The sequence below is a fragment of the Muscardinus avellanarius genome (assembly GCF_963383645.1).
Source record: "Muscardinus avellanarius genome assembly, chromosome: 4".
Classification (NCBI taxonomy): domain Eukaryota; kingdom Metazoa; phylum Chordata; class Mammalia; order Rodentia; family Gliridae; genus Muscardinus; species Muscardinus avellanarius.
Window position 1 is genome coordinate 40644013 of NC_137789.1, and position 21005 is coordinate 40665017.

Genomic DNA, 21005 nt, shown 5'->3' on the forward strand with positions numbered 1-21005 from the left:
AGAAGAATGCCCCTGGGTTCCATCCCTAGTACCACAAAAAAAAGAAGAAAAAGTGGATGACTGTTTCATAAAGAAAAAAAAAATTCTCTCTCTTAAAGCAAGCCAGTGTCTACAGACTGAACAAAAGAAGAATGCTCTCTGAGAACATAATCAATAACATCTATTACAGGAAGCATAAAGAATTTTTACCAAAAAAAATGACTTCATTTTAGGTTTTAGATACCAGTAACAGTGCAGTGAAAGAACCATCCTAAGGAAGAGTAGGACTAGTAGGGTCAGTTAAAAATGTAGTGTACCACAAACTAGTAATAAAAGAGAAATTCTTCCACATGATAAAGGACATTTACACACACACACACACACACACACACACACACACACACACACACAAATTAACATACTTAATGGTGGAAGGCCTAATGATTTCCCCCTAAGATCAGGAATAAGACAGAGATGTCCACTCTCACCACTGCTATGCAAAACTGTATTAAAGATTCTAACCAGGACACCTAGGCTAGAAAAAGAAATAAAAGACACCATAAACAAGCACTTTAATTATTTTCTTCTACTGCCCCAACATGTGTATCAAGCTTTCTAATGGAAATAAGACAGCACAAAACAGTGAGTATTTATCAAATTACAATGTAACTGTTAATTTTAATTAGTAAGCCAAGGAGAGGAAAACAGTTATAAATAATTGGTAATATTCACCAAAAAACTTACAGAACTGGACCTCTGGGGCTAATGTTATATCAGTAATCACTGTTATGGCATACTGACAGAGAAGGCTCACAGCTTTCATGGGATCTAAACATATTACACGGGGATAGCTCTAGAATTACATTAAAAGTGGCAATATTGCCAGATGTGGTGGCACATACTTGTAATCCCAGCATTTGGGAGGCTGAGATAGGAGGATAGCGGTTGGAGGACAGCCTCAGCTACTTAGTGAGGCCCTTTGCAACTCAGTAAGACCCTGTTTCAAAATAAAAAATAAAAAACAGGGCTGGGGGTGTAGCTTGGAGGTAGAATGCCCAAAGGTTCCATCCCCAGCATTGCAAAAAAAAAAAAAGTACAATGTTAGTCCTTTCTACATCTGCTAGCTAATGATAGTCATCTAATTCCCTCTGTAGCAGTGGTTGCCAGCCTCATGTCCTGAGAAAAAAAATCACAGGTCTAAAGAGGGTAATGATGTACAAAGGTGCTGTATATAACACTTTCTAAAATGACATAGCTTCTCCCATTTTGCTGCCGCACAAGCCACAGCCACACTTAAAATTCACCACTCTGCAATCTACCTTCTATAAATCTAAAAATAAAGACTATTGCAAACACTGAATGGCAAGGGCCTAGAGTTTGCTAATAAAGAAGGGAACTTCTATTGAGGGCAAAAAGCAAACCAAGTTCTTTGCCCTTGCTCCACTTTTATTGCTATACTCACTCTAAAAAAGTAAGCCGGGCATGGTGGCGCACCCTTGTAATCCCAGCACTTGGGAGGCTGAGACAGGAGGATCACACAGGTTCAAAGCCAGCCTCAGCTACTTAGGCTCTCAGCAACTTAGAGAGAACCTGTTTCCAAATAAAGAATAAAATAAGTTTGAGAGTGTAGCCTGGAGGCAGAAAGCCCCTGGGTTCTACCCCCAGAACCACAAAATAAATAAATTTTAAAAATAAAAAAAGTAAAAGGCAGACACCTTCAAAAGGACATTCATACATAAGTGATTTCCAGAAGTAATTCTTTTTTTTTTTGTTTTTGTTTTTGTTTGTTTTTTGGGGGGGGCAGGTCTGGGGATGGAACCCAGGGGCATTTGACCTCCAAACTACACCTCCTGCCCTATTTTTATTTATTTTGAAACAGGGTCTCACTAAGTTGCAGAGGCCTCACTAAGTAGCTGAGGTTGTCCGCAAACTGCGATCCTCTGGTTTCAGCCTCCCGAATGCTGGGATTACAAGCGTCCGCCACCACACCCAGCTTCCAGAAGTAATTCTTGTCTAGTCTTCTGATGGCAAAAAGAAAGATGCCTATGCTCACGCCTCTCAGTGTCTGTTTATTACAGGAAGATTTCACATTTGGAAACTCTAGTCAAATAAAACTGCTGCCCTTATATTAAAAGATACAGAAAAAGAGAGAGAAAGACACATAAAGAAGAATGTCATGTGATAACTGAGACAGACTGGTAATGCACCTGTAAGCCAAGGAAAGCAAAGGACTGACAACTGCTGATAGAAGAGACAAGAAAAGATTCTCCTCTGGTAGAATCAGAAACAGCACAAACTGCAAGCACCTTGATCTCAAACATCTAACCTCCAGGACTATATAATAAATTATTATTTTCTAAGCCACTCTGTGGTGCTTTATTGGCAGATCTATGAAACACACACTCTCTTTCTATACTATATGTAATCAGCCCTTGCTCATTTTTTTAATTTTTTTATTGGTGCCTTGTAATCATACATGACATTGGAATACATGATTTGAGAGGATATACAAGCACACATCATCCAATTAGCCCTCATCCAATCCCCATCCCATTCCCTCCCCCCCCTCAATACCATGTTTGATTGGTGATTATCTTTGATGCATTTGTTTATGTATCTCCTGAGTTTTAAAGAGGTTCTATCCTCCCCCATCCCATCCCCTCTGACTGATCACCTTAATTGCTTCTCTATAGGGCCCTTTCTGCAACTCGACCTCCTCCTGTTACCCTTTTCCTCCTAGATTTTGCTAGTCAGAGGAAGCATTTGGTTTTCACTTTCTGTGATATTTCTCTGTACATGCCGCATTGCAAGTTCCGATCCCACTCTTGACATCCCCAGTAGAGGCCTGGCCACCCGGGGGACTCTGATCCTGACCTTGTTGGCTCCAACACCGGCCTTGCCTCATGGGAGGCCCCAATCCTGGTCTCGCTGGCCCCCGCACCAGCTTAACCCCTCAGCTGGCTCCAATCCCAGCCTTGGAGGCCCCAGCACCGGCCTTGCTTCACGGCAGGCTCCGATCTCGGCCTTGCTGACCCTGGCACCGGTCTAAACCCTCGACAGGCTCCTATCCTGGCCTCAGAGGACACAGCACCAGCCTTGCCTCACTGCAGGCTCCGATCTCGGCCTTGCTGACCCTGGCACTGGCCTAAACCCTCAGCAGGCTCCTATCCTGGCCTCGGAGGCCCCAGTACCGGCCTAAACCCTCAGCAGGCTCCTATCCTGGCCTCGGAGGCCCCAGCACCGGCCTTGCTTCACAGCAGGCTCCGATCCTGGTCTTGCTGGCCCGGCACCAGCCTAACCCCTCGGCAGGCTCCGATCCCAGCCTTAGAGGCCTCAGCACTGGCCTTGCTCATTATTTGATCTTACAATAATTAACACAAAAGATTCATAACCATGTCTATTTTTAGCTATCTGCTCCAAGAAAGTAGAACATATTGATTACTACACATTTTAAATGTTTAATAAGTAAATACAAATAAAAGAAATATATTTTAGGTTATGATAATACAATGCATTTAAAGTTAACTTCAAAGATAAAAGAAATTTTTCTATATAAGTTTAACTCATCCTCTGCTAATATCATTTTTTTTGGGGGGTGTCTGTGGATGGAACCCAGGGACATTGTACATCCGAGCTACACCCCCAATCCCATCTTTTCATCTTTTTGTGTTTTTTTTTTTTTTTGAAACAGGGTCTCATTGAGTTGCAAAGGGTCTCACTAAGTAGCTGAGGCTATCCTTGAACCACAATCCTCGAAGTCTCAACCTCCTGAATGCTGGTATTACAAGCATGCACCACCACACCTGGTTGAATATCATATTGTTGACATTAAATTATTAAAATACTTTTTATGATGTTGTCTATAAAAGATTTTTTTAAAAACTGACAAACTGCCGGGTGTAGTGGCGCACACTTGTAATCCCCACGCTTGGGAGGCGGAGACAGGAGGATCACGCTGGTTCGGAGCCAGCCTCATTGGCTTAAGAGACCCTGTTTCCACATAAAAAAGTTAAAAAATAGGTCTGGGAGTGTAGCCCGTGGGAGTGTATCCCAGTAGAAGGGCTTCCAGAAACCCCAGTACCACCAAAAAATAAATAAATAATAACCTGACAAATCATACTAAAGACATATACTAGTTAATTGGCAAAAGTCCAATGAAGTATCCTTACTCATTACTTAGGCCATTATTTTTCTATCATCTTTTGGCATGATCAGATTTTATACAGGGTTTTTGCTATGAAAAATTATTATTCAATTCACTCATTGATCCATTATTTCATTAAGTGATACCTAAACCCACCATGGTGGCACACTTCTGTAATCTCAGTACATAAGAGGTTAAGATAAGATGATCATAGGTTCTAGGCCAGCTTCAGCAACTTAGTGAGACCCTAATTCAATAAAATAAAATAGGACTTGGGGTATATCTAAGAGGTAGAATATCCCTGGGTTCAATGCCCAGAAAACACACACACACACACACACACACACACACACACACACACACACTCAGTGATACCAAGAATACTCATTCCTGGATCAAGAAGATGCATCATAAAAATAATTTTCAAACAGCTTTACAACAAATATAGGAAAAAATTAAGTTAAGCATATACCTTGTTAACATTCTAAATGAGTATTTGAGACATAAATTATTCATTGGTTAAAAATGATCACATATTCTACAAATAAGTTCTCAATTTCTGGACATGATTTCCATTAAAATAAAATCTTTAAAGTCAATAAATATTCAAATTATGAAAAGTTCATATATGGGCACTCTAATTTCATAAGATTTACTAAAAGTAATATCTTTTTATTCAAATTTAAATATCAAGAAAACTTACTAGTGGTTCTTCTTAATATAAATCTAACTTAATTCATTGTTATTTTTAAGCAAAGATAAATTCATAGCCAATGCCTCCATCTGGCAAGACAATTTTATTACAGTTCAAATATATGTATCCTTAGAACATATTTCCAGATGGGGGAAAGTAGTAGTTTGAAAACACAGGAATACAAAAGCCTATCACTATACTTCAGTCTTTAAGTGGCTGAAGAACTATTCAACAACTCCAAAATCCTTTTTACATGCACACCTGGGAAAAATACCAAATCTGTAACTTTGCTCAAAGTTACACCACTGTGGTTTTAGACCAGATGTTTAAATGTTGCAGTATGCACATTTTCTTCCTCTCTTCTAAGGCAGAAGTAAAGTAAGAGGAATATTTGACTTCACTCCACAAGAGACCTATTTAATAGTTTGGCGGTTATGTAAGTGAAGGTAGCTTGGCTAAGTCAATGTTGACGACATACAGAACGACATGATCCTAATGAGTTGGAAAATATTGGCTCTCATGAGAATAGACCAGATGCTACCGAGCTGAGAAAGCTACTGTATTATTGAATTTCATTTTTATGAGGTAAAATTTATTATTCAACCATTAAGGTATCCCACATGAAATCTTGCATAAAATACTTTTGCAGTTACTATATGGAATGTAGATTTTTATTTTAACATTAAAACGTCATTTGAATAGAGATAAGAATGTCCATTTGATCACCTGTACAGAGACTCTTAAACCTGTAAATTATTTCCCTGTAAATACCAGATTAATGGAACTAGACTATCAACAAAATAATGAACTATATGAAAATAGAAAAGGTGTTAGCAAGTTGTTTGTCACAGAAAACCAAAATCATGTGAAACTCTATATTTATCCTCGGGGAAAAATGGCAAGAGTTAGAACTTCTATAATTTAAATACTAACAGAATGACAGGCATGGTGGTGCATGCTTGTAATCCCAGCATTCAGGAGGCTGAGACAGGAGGTTTGTGGTTTGCAGACAGCCTCAGCTACTTAGTGAGGTCCTTTGCAACTCAGTGAGACCCTGTTTAAAACTAAAGAATAAAAAATAGGGCTGGGGGTGTCAATTGGAGGTAGAAAACCCCCTGGGTTTCATTACCAGTAACACACACACAAAAAAATGCTAACAGAAACATGAGCAATAAAACTAATCAATAATCCCAATTAATGATACAGATTTAATTCAAACTTTAAATCTCTACTTTACCCTTTATAATTTATTTAATTATATTTTCAATATTTGCAACACTTTTCACTAAACAATTTCTAATGAAAGACAATTCTTTAATTATCTTAAACTATTTCTGGTCTCATTTATGAGGGAAGTAGTTTGATACAGCAGAAATAGTAACAACAGAAAGGTCAAAGACCTGGCTTCAAATACAGACTCAGTAAGTAAACAGCTGTGGAACGAAGTTTAAGAAAAACACTAAGTTGTTCTAAGCATAAATTTCTCCATCTGTAAAACAGGATATATAACCTGCCAACAATATTGCTGGTAAGAAGCCAGTGAAATTATAGCATAAGAAATGTCAACTTAAAATAGGTGAGCCAACTCAGATGTTCAAGTAAGCTTTATGTATCCAGTTCCTACATTATGCAGATCACTACTGGAAAATGCTTATCAGACAGCTGTAAAGCACGTGAAGAGATGAAAGGAGTCACATCCCTTTACAGGTCTAGAAACAAATTCTCCTCTTGAGAGTTTCTAGGTGAACTGAGAGTATATGATTCATCATAGGTTTCTGTGAGCCTCATGTGGCTTCTTGTACACAGGCATATTACAGAGGCACCAATGTAGACTTCTTTACAAAGTCCAAACAGCTGGATTTAACTGATACCTTGAATTTTGTTATTCTATGATCAGCATCACTACTTAGATCCTAATTACTGTCTTATCTAATGCTTTCAATTTAAACTTTGCCTCATCATCTTCTCAGTAAAAAGTTGATCATCTAGACTCCAAGTCTAACAGGAGTCATCTCAAGTCTCTAGGAATGATGAGACCCTAGAAACACTTCCATGGTTAATATCCCCATGTGGGTTACTCCTGGAAAAGGTCTGTGTCAATTATAAAAATAAATAAACTTCATAAACAATTATATATTGTTTGTGCCCTCATAAGAAGTCTATGGATTACCATTTGACAGGTGAGAAAATTAACTGAAACAATATAACAAACTGGTCATCCTATTGTCACAGCTATTAAGAGGACATTCACATCCCAATTCAGTGATCTCTCCTGTACTTAAAAGTGAAAATGTCTGTAATACCTAACAGATATGGTAAGACATTCATTATACCATTACTTATATGTAACAAATGTTAATAAAATCCAATTAATAAAAACAAATCTTTAAGAATTAGCATAGAATATTTTATTATTTAATATACTTCTAATATGTTTATTTTTGCATGAGCTAAGGAGAACTAATCATTATAGCTTGATAAAATATATAATTCAACATTCATAAATATTCTCTAAAAGTCTTTTAAGATTAAGTCATTCACAAAATAGAAAAAAAATAGCTGATTCATTACAAACAAAATTATATTTTGCTTTTGTCACCTATTATAGTATAGTTAATTGAAGAAAAAATATCTTCCTGGAGACATTTTATAGTTTTTAAAGATTAACATTAAAAATAGTAGTACATTTGTATAATACCATGATTAGTCTGGTATTTTTCTTGCTTTTTCGAAATATTTTAATATTTTTATCAGTACATTATAATTATATATCAGAGTGAGGTTCAAAGGAATAAAAGCATACATGCACAGAGAACTTGATGTACTTTCCTCCAAATACTATGCTCTGCCTTAAACATGTTGGTGAGATTAGTAGTTAATACCTTCATATATGGGCATAGCATTATTTGAATTATTCCCTTCATCAAATCTCCTTTTTACCTCTCCTCTCCTACTTCTCCCAAACCACTTCCACTACTCTACAGGTCTCTCTCATTTATCTGTTACATAGAATGAGAAGACTGAGGTACAAAATTGTTGCACATTCTAAGACCCAATAAAATTTTAAAATTTAATATTACTTTGTTGTCTAGGCAGAAATCTGCTCAGCACTTTCTGTCATTATGAGACAAGAAAAATAGGTAAAATAAATATTGTTTTCTCTAGAAAGTACCATCTAATCAATACAATAGTGAAGCTCTGTACCTATGAAACTAAGACTAGAAAATTATTTTTCTGTGCTTAATTTTTTCTATTGTAAGTAGAACACATATTAAACTTAAATATCAGGTTGATTTATTTCCTTTGAGTGATAAAGTTATTTGTATTATTTCAGAATTTAATACTGGTCACTCCTAGTTAAGGGTTTTATGTCTTTATAATTGTGTAATCAATAATCATGATTTCATGGATACTAAGATTTGAAAAAAAAAAACAGCTTCCCCATTAAAATTTTTAAGTATAAAGCTGGGCGTGGTGGTGCACATATGTAATCCCAGCATTTGGGAAGCTGAGACAGAAGGATCATGGTTCACGGACAGCCTCAGCTACTTAGTGAGGCCATTTGCAACTCAGTGAGACCCTGTTCCAAAATAAAGAATTAAAAAAAAAATAGGGCTAGGGGTGTAGCTCAGAGGTAGAAGGCTCCAGAGTTCCATCCCCAGTACCACACACACACACACACACACACACACACACACACACAAAATGTAAGTATAGGAGTGTATTACAGCATACATGTATGTATGTTTTAGCAGTGATCTTGTACCTGCCAAATGCTACATCTTCTTAAAAAGCATAATCAATACTGTAATTTCCAGGTAAAAAAATTTTACACAGGCTAAAGGTGAAAGGATGGAAATGACATCCCATGCAAATGGAAACTGAAAGGAAGCAGGTGTAGTTATTCTCATATCCAACAAAGTAGACTTTAAGACAAAAAAGGGTCACTTCTTATTGACAGAAAGGGTCACTTTTTATTGACAAAGGGAACAATCCAACAAAAAGATATAATAGCAAACGTTTATGCTATTAGCATATACAATTTAACATTAAGACACAGATAAACCTCAATACAATATAATACTATGAGATTTCAACACAGTTATCAACATTAGACAGATCCACCAGACAGATGATCAGTAAAGACTCTTCAGACCTAAGAAATTTAACAAACCAGACAGATATTTACAGAATATTTCACTGAAAAGAGCTGAATTTACATTCTCAGCAGATAATGAAACTTTCTCTCCAAAACAGAGTAGTATATTGTATCAGTAACTCCATATAAGTATAAACACACACACATACACACACACACACACACACACACACACACACACACACACACATTATATACAAATACAGCTGGGCATGGTGGTGCATGCCTTTAAACCTAGTACTTGGGAGGCTGAGACAGAAGAATCACAATTTCAAGGCCAGCCTTAGCCACTTATCAAGACCCTCAGCATCCTAGCAAGATCCTGTTTCAAAATAAAAAATAAAATAGGGCTGGAGATGTGGCTCAGAGGAAATGAATATAATACCCTGCATCTTTTCAGATCATAATGGGCTCAAATAAGAAATCAACATCAAGAAGATACAGAGGAACAGGTGGTGGCATGAGCCTGTAACCCCAGTACTTGGAAGGCTGAGACAGTAGGATCATAGGTTTAAGACCAGCCTCAACAACTTAGAATGACCTTGTTTAAATAAATAAATAAATAAATAAATAAATAAATAAATAAATAAAGTTAGGGGTATATCTCAGAGGTAGAATGCTTCTGACTTCAACAACCAGTGTCACACACCAAAAAAAAGACAATGAAAAAGATACAGAGGAACTAAATGTAGACTAGATAATATACTTTTGAAAAATTTGAGAATTTGAAAAAAATTGTTACTTCTCTTTCCTTTGGAAAAATAGTGAATTTTCTCCTTTTAGTTTGTTCAAATATTTTCATATCTTCATATGTTGTCTGCTTCCAAAATTCAAATACTGAAGAAACTGTATAGAACTTTACTCATATCTTACATCCCCAAAAAGTAAAAATTGTACTCACAATGTGTAGCTTTTATATTTATAAACATAATATTTTCCACTACTACATAATATGTTTATTTATATTTTATTCTCTTTAAACTATTTATGATAAATAACAAAGATGACTTCAAAACCTACTACGTAAGTCACAACTTAAAAGTAATGAAATGGTAAAATGGCAGGCTGAATTGTTCTGGAAACATCAAACCTCAGTAACAGTTTCATTCTGATCAGAAAATATTATTTTGGTGGTAGTACAGGTAACACATACACACATTTTTTATTTGCAAACAAAACTGACAGAAAAAGCCTAGAGAAAACAGAGATGAAAATACAAAGAGAAATGATCATTAAAACTGTTGGTCCTATGTGTCAAGCTCCATATTAAGGGGGAAAAAGATACTCTAATGTTTAAAAAAAGAATAAGAGAGCTAAAAGTAATGATGATGACCAAGAAACATGATCAGTAAATAAATAAATATTTTATATAATAAAAGAATCAATTAAAAAAAACATAACTTGAAGATGGGGGAAAGCTAGACAAAAGGTCTCCATCCAAAAATGTAAAGACAGCCAGGAATGGAACCAGACACCTATAATCTGAGGACCTGGGAAGCTAAAACAGGAGGACACAGGTTTGAGTTCAGCCTCTATAACTTAGTGCCACCCTGTGTCAAAATGAAATATTTAAAAAGAACTGGGTTGTAGCTTGGAGTAGAAAACTCCCTTGAGTTCAATCACCAGTACAAAATAAAAAGAAAGGAAAAGAAAAGAGGCTAAGAGGAGGGTCACAGTTCATGTACAGCCTCAGCTACTTAGTGAGCCCTTCTGCAACTTAAGGAGACCTTGTTTCAAAATAAAGAATAAAAAAATAGGGCTGGGAGTTAGCTCAGAGGTAGAATGCCCCTAGGTTCCATCCTCAGTAGAGCGAAAAAAAAAAAGAAAGGAAAGGAAATTTAGAGAAAAGGCCAACTACAAAATGGCAGAAAATGTTTACAAATCATATTACTGGTTAAGGGACTATTTATACCTAAAATATATAAAGAATTTTTCAATTTAAAAGAAAAACTTCAAAAAGCCAATAAAATAAGAAAGAGTCTGAATAGATTATTTCCCATGGAAGAAATATAAATGGCCAGTTACATAAGGAAACCATAGTGATACTACTTCACAGCCACAATGATGGCTAGCACTGAGGAAACAGATAAAATGAACCATAATAAAACCATGGGAAATGTACAATGGTGCACCTGCCTTAAAAAGTCTGGCAGTTCCTTTAAAAGGATAAATAATCTAGCGCTATTTCATGATTCAGCAATTCTAATCTGAGGCATATAAGACAATTTATAGCATATTTACAAATAAGATCATATATAATAATCCATAGAAATACCATTCGTGACAGTCAAATGTACAAACAACTCAAATCCCCATCAACCGATAAATAAAATGTGAAATTATAATGGAATACTATCAGCAATAAAAAGGAAATAAAGTACTGATATCCCATGGTCTGAATATGGTTTGACTATGTTCCCCAATATATATGTTGGAGGACTATTCCCCACTGTGGTAGTATTGAAGGGGTAGAACCTTTAAGAGATGGGGCCTAATGGAAAGTATATAGGCCCCAGACACACTGTCCATGGAAGGGATTAAGCTGTTATTAAGAGGAAATTAGTTCTCACAGAATAAACTGCAATAAAGCAAGGCCATCCCATAAGTTTGGTCTCTTCTGCACATGGTCATTTTTCTTTCCACTTCTCCATTATTTGCAACACAGCCTCAGGACCCCTCACCAGCACCAAACAAGATATCATTGTCATGCTGTTAGGACCCTCTAGCCACCAAAATTGTGAACCAAATAAATTCTTTATAATATACCTAGCTTCAGGTATGTTGTTTTAGCAATACAAAATAAATTCAGACATAATACATGTGTTGGCAAATCTTGAAAAGAGTATGCTAAGTTAAAGAAATCAGTACCCAAAAGCCACATTTTACATGATCCATTTATATGATATGTCCAGAACCAGTAAATTCATAGAGACAAAAAGTAGAGTAGTGTTTTCTTAGGGCTGAGGGAATGAGAAGCTTGAGGAATAATGGCTGCTAAGGAATGTGGAACTTCTTTTAGGGGTAATGAAAATGTTTAAAATTGATTGTGCGTATGGATATACAACTCCATGAATGTATCATAAAAACCACTAACCTAAAAATTATTGGAAAAGGCAAATTGCATGTTATGAAAATTACTTCTCAAGAGAGCTATTTTTAGAAATTGAACAGATGAGTGCTCAGCATTGTGGCACAGGCTTATAATCCCAGTACTTGAGATGTTAAGACAGGAGGATCACAGGGTTTGTGGACAACCTCAGCTATTTAGTGAGGCCCTCTGCAACTTAGTGAGACCTTGTTTCAAAATAATTTTAAAAAAAAAAGGAAAATAAAACCCTGGGTAAACATTTCTGATAAGGAGGAAGAAAGTAAACCTAGACAAAGACATGAATACAAAAGAGAATCTAATTTTTCAAGGAAGAACAAGTACACTATAATTATTATAGTATTGAATCTAAGGAGAAAGAGTTGTATTGAAATAGACGTAGTTATCAGCCGGGCGTGGTGGCGCACACTTGTAATCCCCATGCTTGGGAGGCTGAGACAGGAGGATCGCACAGGTTCGAAGCCAGCCTCAGCTACTTAGTGAAGCTCTCAGCAACTTAGTGAGACCCTGTTTCCAAATAAAATATAAAAAATAGGGCTGGGAGTATAGCCCAGAGGTAGAAAACCTCTGGGTTCCACCCCCAGTACCACAAAAAAAAAAAAAAGAAAGAAATAGAAGTAGTTATCAACAAAAAGATAGGAGATTATAACCAAATGGAGGGCCGGGCATGGTGGCGCACGCTTGTAATCCCCACACTTGGGAGGCAGAGACTGGAGGATCGTGCTGGTTCGGAGCCAGCCTCGCTGGTTTAAGAGACCCTGTTTGCAAATTTAAAAAAAAAAAAAAGTAAAATAGGTCTGGGAGTGTAGCCCGGAGGTAGAAGGGCTTCCAGGAAACCCAGTACCACCAAAAAAAAAAGGAATTCAGTTCAAAAGAGAAAAGAAGTAAAATTATTTTGGGTTAGTAACTGTCAACAATATGAAGCAAGACCTTGGGAAATAGAAGGGTAGGCTAGAGGCATGATTATAATGGAAGGTGGTTTACAGTCAATTACAGCATGAAAAATGGTTCTTCTTCCATACATTATGCATATACGTATACATATATATACACGAACACACACACACACACACACACACACACACACACACTCCTAATTGGGAAGCAATTAGGATTTGATAATGTCATTATAGGGTTGAACCCCCATGATTAAATACCAGTAGTCATTAAAGAAGAGAGGGACCAGAAAATACAAACAAATATGTACTCTATCTCTTGCCATGTGATGCTCTGTACTGCCTCCCTGGAATAAGAATTTTCCCAGCTCTAGTTCTCCTCACAGAAATCCAATTAGAAACTATCATAGACAAAAATATCTTTATAAATATTTCAGAATGAGTGAGGCTGAGAAAATCTCTTGAACCACAGAACTTAGAAAAACCACATTAATAGGGTAATAAAAATGATTATATTTTGCCAGGCATGGTGGCACATACTTGTAACCCCAGCACTTGGGAGGCTAAGACAGGAGGATCGCACAAGTTCGAAGCCAGCCTCAGCTACTTTGTGAGGCCCTCAACAATTTAGTGAGACCCTGTTTCCAAATAAAGTATAAAATAGGTCTGGGAGTGTAGCCCAGAGGTAGAAAGACCCTGGGTTCCATTCCCGGTACCACACACAAAAAAAAAAAAAAGGTTAGATTTTGTATTGCCCCCTCCCTCAAGCTGGCATAGTGCCACACAGAAAAGATTCCTTTAGGCTCATCGTTTCTGCAAGGAGAAAAGAGAACTGAGGTAGACATCTACCTTCCCCTACATCCTAAGATGTTTTACAGGTATACTTCTATCTTACTTCATGGGGGACCCTGGAGATACTGGCAGGGTTAGACAGGGAAGAGGTCTTGCCAATGTCTACACATTCCAGCTAGCAGATGTACCTGACTAGAGAGACCAGGCAATAACATTATCCTGCACGAAGAATGTTCCAGAGGTCTGCCACATTTAAGTCCCTAGCCAATTATCCTGCCAGCCCTAGAAGTTCTTCACAAGGCTGCCCCAGGCTGGAAGCAAGCCCTACACAAATCAGTAGAGGAGTACAACTGATTTCACCCAAACCCAGAAGTCAGGCAGTGACCCCACCTAGAATCAGAGCCAGCATGGGGACATGCCCAATTACAGATTCTAAAGCATGGAACTGCCAGAGAATACAGTCTGCATCCTTAACCAAACAGAGGGAATCACAGATCCAAGACAGCAGCTCTGCTTTACTGTGGAGCCCAGCCATTGGTCTCCCCAAATTTTAGAGCATAGCTAACAGCCCAACCTGGCCTAAAAGAATAGCCAAGAGCCCAAGCAGGCAAGAGAATCTTGGAGAAGTCTATCTGCTTGTGGTCGCTACCACCTACCCCATCCATAATTCTAGGCTCAAATGAAGAGTGAAGCTTATCCATCCCCACCAAAGAAAACCTGCAAAGGACAGAAGAGGTGCCCTCATTGTCATAGGCTCAGACACCAATTCAAATACACAAGAATTACAATGAATAAGGGAAATATATGTCACCACCAAAAGAAACTAGGGCTAGGGATATAGCTTAGGAGTAGAGTGGTTGGTGAGCATATGCAATGTTCTGTATTTAATCCCCAGTACTGGGATAGAAAATAAAAGTAAAATAAAAGTAAAATAAAAGTAAAAGTGTGTGGTGGCACACACTTGTAATCCCAGCATTCAGAAGGCAGAGAACAGAGGATCGTGGTTCGTGGATAGCCTTAGCTACTTAGGGAGGCCCTTCGCAACTCAGTGAGACCCTATTTCAAAAATAAAAAGACTAAAATATAGAGCTGGGGGTGTAGCTCAGAGGTAGAATAGCACTGGGTTCCATCCCCAGCACCACACACACACACACACACACACACACACACACACACACACACCAAAAAGGAAAGGAAAGGAAAGGAAGAAAAGGAATTAATAAAACTCCAATAGTGAACCCTAATGAAAGAGATCTGCAAAATGACTGACAATTCAGAATAATCATCTTAAAAAGGTTCAAAGAACTATAAGAAAATATAGACAGAAAATTAAATAAAATTTGGGGTGAAAAGTACAGGAATAAATAAAAAAGTCTAAAAAAGAAATATAATTTTAATAAACAAATGCAAGTCGTACAAAAAAAGATTATAACTGAACCTAAAAATTATATATAATGCATCAAGAAAGGACTTAATCAGTATAAAATGAAACACTGACCTAAAAGATATAACATTGAAAATTATCCAGAGAAGGAAAAAGAAAAACAAAATGAAAAAGAACAAAGAAAGAAAATTAGAATATGGGGCATAATTAAGAAAACTAACTAACATGGGCCTAATAGAAATTTATAAAAGGAGAAGAGAATAAAAGTGAGCCAGAATGCATACTTAAGAAACTAATGTTTGAAAAGTTCCCAAATCTGGGGAAAGATGCCACCATTCAGGTACAGGGAGCTCAGAGATCTTCAATCAAATTCAACCCAAAAGAAGCTGACCCAGACACATTATAATCTAATTATCAAAAAACAAAGATTAAAAAATAATTCTGAAGAACAGCAAACAATAATAAACAAATCATATATAAAGTAATTGCAATTAAGCTATCAGCATTTTTCTCACCAGAAACCTTGAAGGCCAGAAAAGAGTGGAATGGAATATATAAAGTCCTGAAGGGAAAAAAAAAAAAAAAAAAAAAAAAAAAACCTGCCAACCTCAAATACTTTGCCTGCAAAACTAAGCCTCAGAAGTGAGGGGGAAATACCAGCTTTCCCAAAGAAGAAAGAGCTAAGGGTCACCAATAGATCTGCCTTACAGTAATTAGTAAAAATAAGTTCTTTAAGCAGAAATGAAACTAATAAGGTACAAAATCCAATGGTACAACGGATGGAAAAACAGTACTGCAAAAAAAAAAAGTTAAACTGGAAACAAAACATATCAAAATGTATATGATACACCAAGCACAACTTAAATATCTATACTAAAAAAAACTCAAATAATCTAATAGCATAAAGAACTAGAAAAAAACAAACTACATTCAAAGTTAGCAAGAGGAAATAATGATCAGATCAATATAAATGCAAAAAGACCCTAGAAAAACAATTTTAAAAACCAATAAAACTAAGTCTTGATTTTTTGAAAAAATAAACAGAATAGGTAAACCTTTTACTAAACTATTCTCAATGAAGCCAGGAAGTAAGGGTAGGGAAGAAGAAGGTTGAGGTTCATTCATGGAAATGCTACCTACAACTGTGTGTATACATGTGAACTTAACATTGTTAACCTGGGCACTTGATGTTGGGAGGAAGAAAAACGGGGAGGCAGGGAGACCAAGTACTATGTGAATATATGTCACTGTCAACATGATCTACATTATGATGTGAGACAATAATGTATCAATAATATATATATAATAAAAAAGAAATCATATTCAAATACATGACATCAAAAATGAATGAGTAGACATTATAACTGATACTACAGAAATTGAGGATAAGATACTACTATGAACAATTATAAACCAACACATTTAATAATCTAGAAGAGATGGATAAATTCCTAGATATATAAAACCTATCAAGGCTTAATTCTGAAGAAACAGGTAATCTAAAAGGAGCAATGATAGTGAATCAGTAATAAAAGTCTTCTGCTAAAGATAGTCCAGTACTTGAAATGGGTACACAGTTATATTATACCAAAACATTTAAAGAATACCAATATTACTCAAACTATCCCAAAAGTTGAAGAGGGTATCCTTTCATTCTTATAAGGCCAGCATTACCCTAATATCAAAAATTGATGAGGATGACAGATGCGAAAAATCCTAATAAAAATACCAGCAAATCAAAATCAACAACACATTAAAATAAGCATTTGTCATAATCAATCGGGATTTATTCTTGGTATGCATATCAGGATGGAGAGTCCAACAATCAAGTAGATAAATGCGATAACCATATTGTAGGAATCTACAATCTGACTCATAGTCATCTTGACTTGTGACAACCATGACTGTCCTTGGGTAACAGTAGTCTGTTTCTCCCACATAATTTCCCAGGCCATTATAAATAAATTGAGCTTTGCAGTGATATTTGGAACTTTAGAACTAAACATTAGTATAGTCAGTGTGAACCAACGAACTTAATGTCTCTAATGTTAACTTGAGTTAAGCCATGTCCATTCTGACCTAGATGAAAGCTACTTTTGTCCTCACCACTACACATATATCCTGCCTCTGATTCCAGCTGGAGGGACCCAGCAGTCTTGCTGCTGCCCTTGACCACACTTCTGTCAGTAAGTCCCCAATAAATTACACTCTGTGTGATCCTGGATCTATTCCTCTTTCTTCATTATCATAGTACCCTCTGTCTAGCTCTTTTACACCAGATTTCCCCAGAACACATAAGAACAAAAAGCACATGATCACTTCAACATTTATAGAAAAAGCAATTGGAAAAAATTAATCTGCTGATTAAAAACTACCAACATATTTAGTTATTGAAGAATGAAACACAATAAAGGCCATAAATGACAAGCCCACAGGAAACATCATACTCAATATGTATATAACATGAATGTTTTTCATAACACTGTCTAGATTCTTTTCCAAAGTTATTTTGTTTAATATGATGAAATTTTATTTCCTTAAACCAAAAGAAAAATTCATGCCCATTAGCAATCACTGAGATCAAATATAGATATACCTATTCAAGGAATAATAGAAAAACAGAATCATTATATTTGGCTTTTTATTTCTAACTTTTTCCATTTAGCATGTTATTTTAAGGCTTACCCATATTGTAACATGCATCAATACTTCTACTCCTTTTAAACACAGAAAAATATTTCATCCAATGGATATACAACATTTTGTGTATCTATTCATCAGAAAAGAGACAGCTATTTTTCCCATTTTTTACTATTACAAATAATGCTACAAATAGTTATGAAAATGATCTTGTGTAGGCATTCAGTTTTAATTCTCTTGTTTATGTACCTCAGGATAAGTTATATATAAGTCAGTGTTGAACATTTGGGGAACTACCAAGTTTTTCAGTTATCTTTAATTGAAAACAATAATTCAATAAAATAATTCAAGAGTAACATACAAGTTCCAAAAAAGCAGAAAACAGAAAAATGGAGTAAGAAACAATAGCAACTCTTTAGAAGCAGCACAGAAAAAATTATACAAAGAAAACAAAACAGTAAGATGATAGAAACATGATCCAAAACCAACAATCACACTAATACAAATGGAAGATTGTAAAACCTGATTTTAAAAATCCAGTTAGATGATATGTCTAAGATATATACCTACCACATGCAGACAGATGTTTTAAGAAAGAGAATGGAAACAAAACCGGATGGTTTTATAAAATATAAAATATATTAGTTCATTTAAAAATAGGAAAATATTAGTTACCTATAATACAAATTTTCCATGCATCAAGAAAACTGTGCTCTTACCTACAGTTTGAAAGACTTCATTCATCAAAGATTCGTTTACTGCTGAAGAGCTGACATTTCCAATGTGAGACCAACTTTGATATATAGCTTGCAGCAGAAGTGTCTGTGCCCTTGTAGCTTGAATTGTGAGATTTGGAAGTTCAAATATACCTTCAGCTATGACAATCTGAGATGTTTTGGTCCTGATTAAGAAAATAGAAACAATAACAATGTAGTAGATAGTATTACTAAATAACACACTAGCCAAGCAAGGTGACTCACACTTGTAATCCCAGCATTTGGGAGGCTGAGACAGGAGGATCGTGATTTGAGGACAGCCTCAGCTTCTACTTAGTGAGGCCCTTTGCAACTCAGTGAGACTCTGTTTCAAAATTAAGAATAAAAAATAGGGCTAGGGGTGTAGCTTAGAGGTAAAATGCCGCTGGGTTCCATGCCCAGTACTGAAAAAAAATAATACTAAATGAATTAAGTTAAAAGGGAAGAAAGGTAAATATCCAAGATATTTTAACCTGCATTAATCATTTAGATAAACAATTTTCATAACTTTAGATAATTTTCACTATTTAAGAAATTCTTAAAATAATAAAAATACAAACTAGAAAAATGTGCAGACATATCTTTGTGTGTGTGTGTGTGTGTTAGTTACAGGGAATGGGACTCAGGAACATTGTACCTCCAAGCTGCATATCCAGCCCTATTTTTTATTCTTTATTTGAAACAGAGTCTCACTGAGTTGCAGAGCGCCTCACTAAGTAGACGAGGCTATCCGCAAATGGCAATCCTCCTGTCTCGGCCTCCCAAATGCTGGGATTTCAAGCATGTGCCAACACGCCCAGCTCAGACATATCTTCTGCTGAAGCAATTATAATTTTTCAATTGAGTTAATCATCAAAATAATGAAAATAAAACTAATTAAAATGTATACAGAATTTACAAGTAGACCTTTGCTGTTGTAAATGTCATATCTATTAACCCAATAAATTCTGTCATAATAACTCTATGACGAACTGCCATTATATTCATTTTTCAGTTACAGAAACCAACAGACACAGCCAAGCGTGGTGGCACACGCTTGTAATTCCAGAGCTTGGGAGGCTGAGACAGGAGGATCACACAGGTTCAAAGCCAGCCTCAGCTACTGAGTGAGGCTCTCAGCAACTTAGTGAGACCCTGTTTCCAAATAAAATATAAAATAGGTCTGGGAGTATAGCCCGGAGGTAGAAAAGCCACTGGGTTCCACCCCCAGTATGTATGTATGTATGTATGTATGTATGTATGTATGTATGTGTGTGTGTATATAACACACACACACACACACACACACACACACACACACACCCCAAAAGAAACATATAAAAATTAAGGTGTAAAATATCATAATATTATGCTGTAAAATTGGAATTTAATTCCAGGTGATCTTACCTAGAGCTTTCTATCCTATACTTCCTCTCAAAAGTATTTATAAAGTTGTTACATTAAATCCAGATTCCCTACTTGAAAGTGACATAAAAATATTTTTTTTAGATTTGTGCTCTGTATTACCTAACTCACTGATGCTTTCTTCATCTGCTTCTGTCAATAAATGAAGTGTCCCATGTAACCAAAATCTCCAAATACCAAAACCTCAAAAAAATTAAACACTTAAATATTTGTGTTTAATGGAAATCAATTCCATGAAAACTTTCATTGGCATGGCCTACAGCAATATATTGTGAGATACCACTGGAAGCTACTTTGAATTCATCTCTGTAGAACCTGGAAAACGTAAAAATAATTGTTTCCCCTTTTCTTCCCCTAACAAACAATTATGTGATACATTTCATAAACATCTCAGAAAATCTGAAAAAATTGAGAACCAAGGAAGAAAAAAGACTGAAATAACTGAACAAAACCATAATAAAATATAGGACAATATCAAGCAATGGTAAGTAATCAGACTCTCAATAAGAGACAAGAAAAATGGGTAGCTGGGTGTGGTGGTGCACGCGTGTAATCCCTGTGCTTGGGAGGTGGAGACAGGAGGATCGAGCAGGTTCTAAGCCAACCTTGCTGGCTTAAGAGACCCTATTTCCAAATTAAAAAAAAAAATAGAAAATAGCCAGTGTGGTGGCACACGCTTGTAATCCCCGTACTTGGGAGGCAGAGACAGGAGGATCGTGCAGGTTCGAAGCCAGCCTGTTCCAAATAAAAATATAAAAATAGGTCTCAGAGTGTATCCTGGAGGTAGAAGGGCTTCCAGGAACCCCAGTACCACCAAAAAACAAAAAGAAAGAAAATAGGTCTGGGAGTGCAGCCTGGAGGTAGAAGGGTTTCCAGGAACCCCAGTACCACCAAAAAGATTTAAAAAAAAAGACTGGGGGTAAAGTTCAGAGGTAGAATGCCCCTTATGTTCAGTCCCCAATTTTTTGTTTTTTTTTAAGGAGGAGAATCAGGGAGGAAAGGAGGAAAAGAGAAAGGAGGAGAAGGAGAAGGAAATGGAAGAGGAGAAAAAG

At 36.3% G+C, this 21005-nt stretch overlaps 1 protein-coding gene across 3 annotated transcripts in view; it reads right to left on the reverse strand.

Annotated features, from left to right (window-relative positions):
* The window catches only part of VPS13B (vacuolar protein sorting 13 homolog B), a gene marked incomplete at both ends in the record, with an annotated part of 689491 nt that overhangs the window by 575365 nt on the left and 93121 nt on the right, over positions 1-21005 (reverse strand). For all 3 annotated transcript variants that reach the window (XM_080693506.1, XM_080693505.1, XM_080693507.1), the window contains one exon: positions 18514-18695. In XM_080693506.1, coding sequence (XP_080549632.1) covers positions 18514-18695 — 182 coding nt within the window. The remainder of the gene's footprint in view (positions 1-18513; positions 18696-21005) is intronic.